At 35.9% G+C, this 3,863-nt stretch overlaps 1 protein-coding gene across 1 annotated transcript; it reads right to left on the bottom strand.

Moving 5' to 3' along the window:
* Positions 1–289: 289 nt before the first annotated feature.
* On the bottom strand, positions 290–3,228 carry LOC126888510 (uncharacterized). Its single transcript, XM_050656852.1, has 3 exons — positions 2,544–3,228; positions 1,020–2,466; positions 290–728 (listed from the first exon to the last, which is right to left on the bottom strand). The coding sequence occupies exons 1-3, from the start codon at positions 3,226–3,228 to the stop codon at positions 290–292; spliced, it is 2,571 nt and encodes an 856-aa protein (XP_050512809.1).
* Between the last annotated feature and the right edge of the window lie 635 nt (positions 3,229–3,863).

Raw genomic sequence — 3,863 nt, 5'->3', positions numbered from 1 at the left:
AAGTTTAGGATCTAATACTCTGACTACAAACTGCATGAGTTTAGATAGTAGAACTGCAGCGAACAGCTCCAAACGTGGAATGCTTACAGTTCTTATGGGAGCCACTTTTGACTTCGCGCAAACAAAAAAGACACAAACCTGACCATCTGGTAGAACAAAACGCAAATAAATAACAGCGGCATAACCCTTTTCACTACTGTCACAAAACCCATGTACCTCACAACAAATATACCTGGACACGAACATGCACCTAGGTATTTCAAGCTGTGCAAGGGATAACAGTTGTTCCTTATACTGGTTCCAAAAGAGCTGTCACTTCAAAAGAAAAACAATCCAACTGTGCATTCCATACAAGTCCAAGGATTTTTAGAGGTGACGAACAACTATTATCATCAAAGGAAATAGGTTTCTTACCAATATGCGACTCCGGTAGACCTTCTAATAATCGCATATCATTGCTCGACCACTTACGCAATTCAAACTGACCTCTAGATAACAAGGATATCAACTCATTCCGAAGATCTAGCGCAATTTCTAAGGTATCACCACCACACACTATATCGTCAACATAAGTACTCGTACGCAAAACTTCAGCGGCAAGGGGAAACTCTCTACCTTCATCTTCACTCAGCTGCAACAAAGTCCTTAAAGCAAGAAAAGGAGCAGACGATACACCATAAGTTACTGTTAATAGCCGAAATTCCTGTAACTCTTCATCAGGAGAGAATCTAAAAACAATCCTCTGATAATCACAATGACTTTTCTCAACTCGTATCTGCCTATACATCTGCTTAATATCCGTGGATAAGACATATTTATGAAGTCGAAAACCCAATAAAATAGTTAAAATATCTTGTTGTAGTTTCTTTCCAGTAAACAAGCACTGATTAAGAGAATTCTGATTTCCAATTCGAGCAGAAGCATTAAATACAACTCGCAACTTGGTAGTCAAACTATCAGGTTTTAATACAGCATGGTGAGGAATATAGTAACAAGATAATGGACGAGAAGTTTCTGACACAAGCTGCATATGATGCAAATCCAAATAATCTTTCATAAAGGTACAATATTCCTGATAAACACTAGGATTTTTCAAAAGCCTTTTTTCTAAGGAAAGAAAACGATTTACAGCTAACTCAAACATTCCTGGAAAAACAGGAGATAATTCCCTGAAAGGTAGAGCAACGGTATAACGACCAGAGCCGTCTCGACAAACATTCTCAACAAAATTTTTCTCACAAAGAATATCTTCAGGAGCTGAACATTCTACTTCAGGAACAGTTTCTAAACTCCAAAACTGCTTTACAGACTCCTCCAACGAAACCATTTGATCCACGTGACAAAACAACGAGGTGGCAGATGTCATAGGAACCGAACTACAGGGACCCATAAGGACATAGCCAAAAACGGTATTAAGAGCATCAGGCATACCTCTAGGAGTTTGAACTTTACCTTCTAATAATAACTGAGAAAAGATATCAGCTCCAAGCAATAAGTCCACCTTACCAGATAAATGAAACCGAGGATCTGCCAACTTTAAATTAGCAATATAAGACCAATGCCCAACATCCAAACTAACAACGGGTAGGTCCTCACAAATTTTTGGCAACACAAACGCCTCACAATTAAAAATAGGATCCACTCTATCCACAGGTTTTATCTGAAGATCAACTCGACCAACCACTGTACTTTTTATAGCACCAATACCTTGTACCGATAAGGTAGCAGAAGAATGTCTAATACCTAACTGACGAATACAAGACTGAGATACAAAAGAGGTCATGCTGCCCCCATCAATTAAAGCTCGAACAGGTTGATACAATCCACAACCATCCATAATTTCTACCACAGCAGTAGCTAACAAAACGCTCGAGTTTTTTGAGGTAACAGTACCTAATGATGCAGCATGTGAGCTCAATGCTCCAGTATTAACCTGAGCATCAGAAGAAGCAGTAGTTGGAACGGCAGCAACAGAAGTAGCGCCTTGAGTGGCACTTTCAGAACTTTTAAAATGTAAAAGACTATGGTGGGATGAATTACAATGACAACAACGAGAGGTGACACTACAACTACGAGAATCGTGTTTTTCTAAACATTTAAAACAAAGACGCATTCTCTTACAAGCGTTGTACCGTTCATAAGGAGATTTATTTAAAAATAAAGAACAATCTTTTAAATGGTGATCGGCAGAACATAACAAACAAGTCGTCGCATTAGGCTTCGAAAAAAAACTATAGCAATTATTGACTTTAGAACCATTTTTATTTGCATTGTGTTTATAAGGCGATTTATTTGTTTTATTAGAATCCTTGGGAGAACAAGGCGACAACAAGGATGAGTCAAACGAAGTGCATTGACTTTCCAGGAAATCAGATAATTGAATAAAAGTAGGCATTTCACTAGACCCATGTAATAATTCAAAACGTTGGTGAGTCTCCTCGTCAAGCTTGGTGAGAATTTTGTAAGCTAACACAAAATCCGAAATTTTATAACCCAAATTTTCTAAAGCTGATAAATTTTCCGAAAAGGTATCAATTAATTACTATAACTATCAGAATTCTTAAACATAGTTGCGGGAGCTTCTTCAATTTTGCACCAATGTGCCATTGCACGCAAACGTTTATTTAAATACCTATTTTTTAATTTATCATAAATCCTAACATAATTTTCTCTAGCTAAAGGCAAGAATTTAGCTAACCTTAAAGGAGGCCCTTCTAAACTTTGAATCAAATACGTTAATTTTTCCGTATCATCAACGTTAGGTCTACGGTGCACAAGCGCATCGAACAAGTCAAAAAAAGTAATTGCTGACGTAAACTCACCGGAAAATTTAACTAATTCTAACTGCGGCAAGCGAACATTACTAGGAGGTTGTACTGCATTCGAAGCGGCGATATTTTGCTCATTTTTTTGACTATTATCATCATTTTCAAAGAGATCCGCGAAATTAGCCTTGATCTGATAATAATCATTTAAAAATTGGGAACGAATAATGTCCTCAGAATCTAATTGAGCATCCGTAGGTTCAGAGTTCAAAAGATTTGTAACGATGTTTTGATGATTTTTATTAAAACTCTCCAAAACATCGTCTAACTCTGAGTACCGAACACGAAAAAGCGACTGCTTATGAACCTCTGTAAGAGAAGAATTGGATAAACGCAATAACGTTTCTAAATCGTTCATTGCCATTCTCCTTTGAAACGTATATTTTTTCAATTTATCAGCCATTATGGAGAAAAAAGAATAAAAATTTGTTTAACGTAATCAACGATAAAATTAAAAATACAAATAATCAACGATCCCCTGGTCAAGCTGCCACTGGCATAAAGAGAACGCAATTTTAACTATAATTAAATTTTAAATAGCTAATATTTTACAAGTTTAATGACCTAAACAATTGAATTTAATAATTTATCAAAAAACAAGAATTCTTATCAAGCTGCCGTAAAGGCGAGGACTTTAAAATTTGAAAACTCACAAAATTCTGTGTATTGAATACCTGAAAACCATTCAAGGTCAACCAATTAACATTACCTGCTACACGAAATAAAGAGGCAAAAAACTGTAGGCAATGTTTTTTTTTTGGGCGTTATTCCAAAATGCAAATTTTTTTATAATACTCAAAAATTAATTGTTAACAAGCAATTGTATACAAACGAGGAAAAACAAGTCACCCCAACAATTAATGAACAATTAATTATAAAAACAATAAAGTTTAAATTCTTTAAAAAACCGACTATCAAAACACCTCAAAAAAACAATATCCACGTTCGAAGTGACCAAAATGTGCGATCTTTGATGTTAGGATCTCAAATAGGGGCTGATTCTTTGTTTTCTAAAGGAGCTCTGACACCGGTTCAATA

This window comes from Diabrotica virgifera, chromosome 7, assembly GCF_917563875.1.
Source record: "Diabrotica virgifera virgifera chromosome 7, PGI_DIABVI_V3a".
Classification (NCBI taxonomy): Eukaryota; Metazoa; Arthropoda; class Insecta; order Coleoptera; family Chrysomelidae; genus Diabrotica; species Diabrotica virgifera.
Note: the sequence above shows the minus strand (reverse complement) of the source record. Positions and strands in the feature narration are given on the sequence as shown.

Coding starts and splice junctions, on each gene's coding strand:
- LOC126888510 (XM_050656852.1), bottom strand. CDS start 3,228: ATGGCTGATAAATTGAAAAAATATACGTTTCAAAGGAGAATGGCAATG. Junction 2,467..2,543: donor TAAGAATTCTGATAGTTATA/GTAATTAATTGA, acceptor ATTTTGTGTTAG/CTTACAAAATTCTCACCAAG. Junction 729..1,019: donor TTGCATCATATGCAGCTTGT/GTCAGAAACTTC, acceptor GATTGTTTTTAG/ATTCTCTCCTGATGAAGAGT.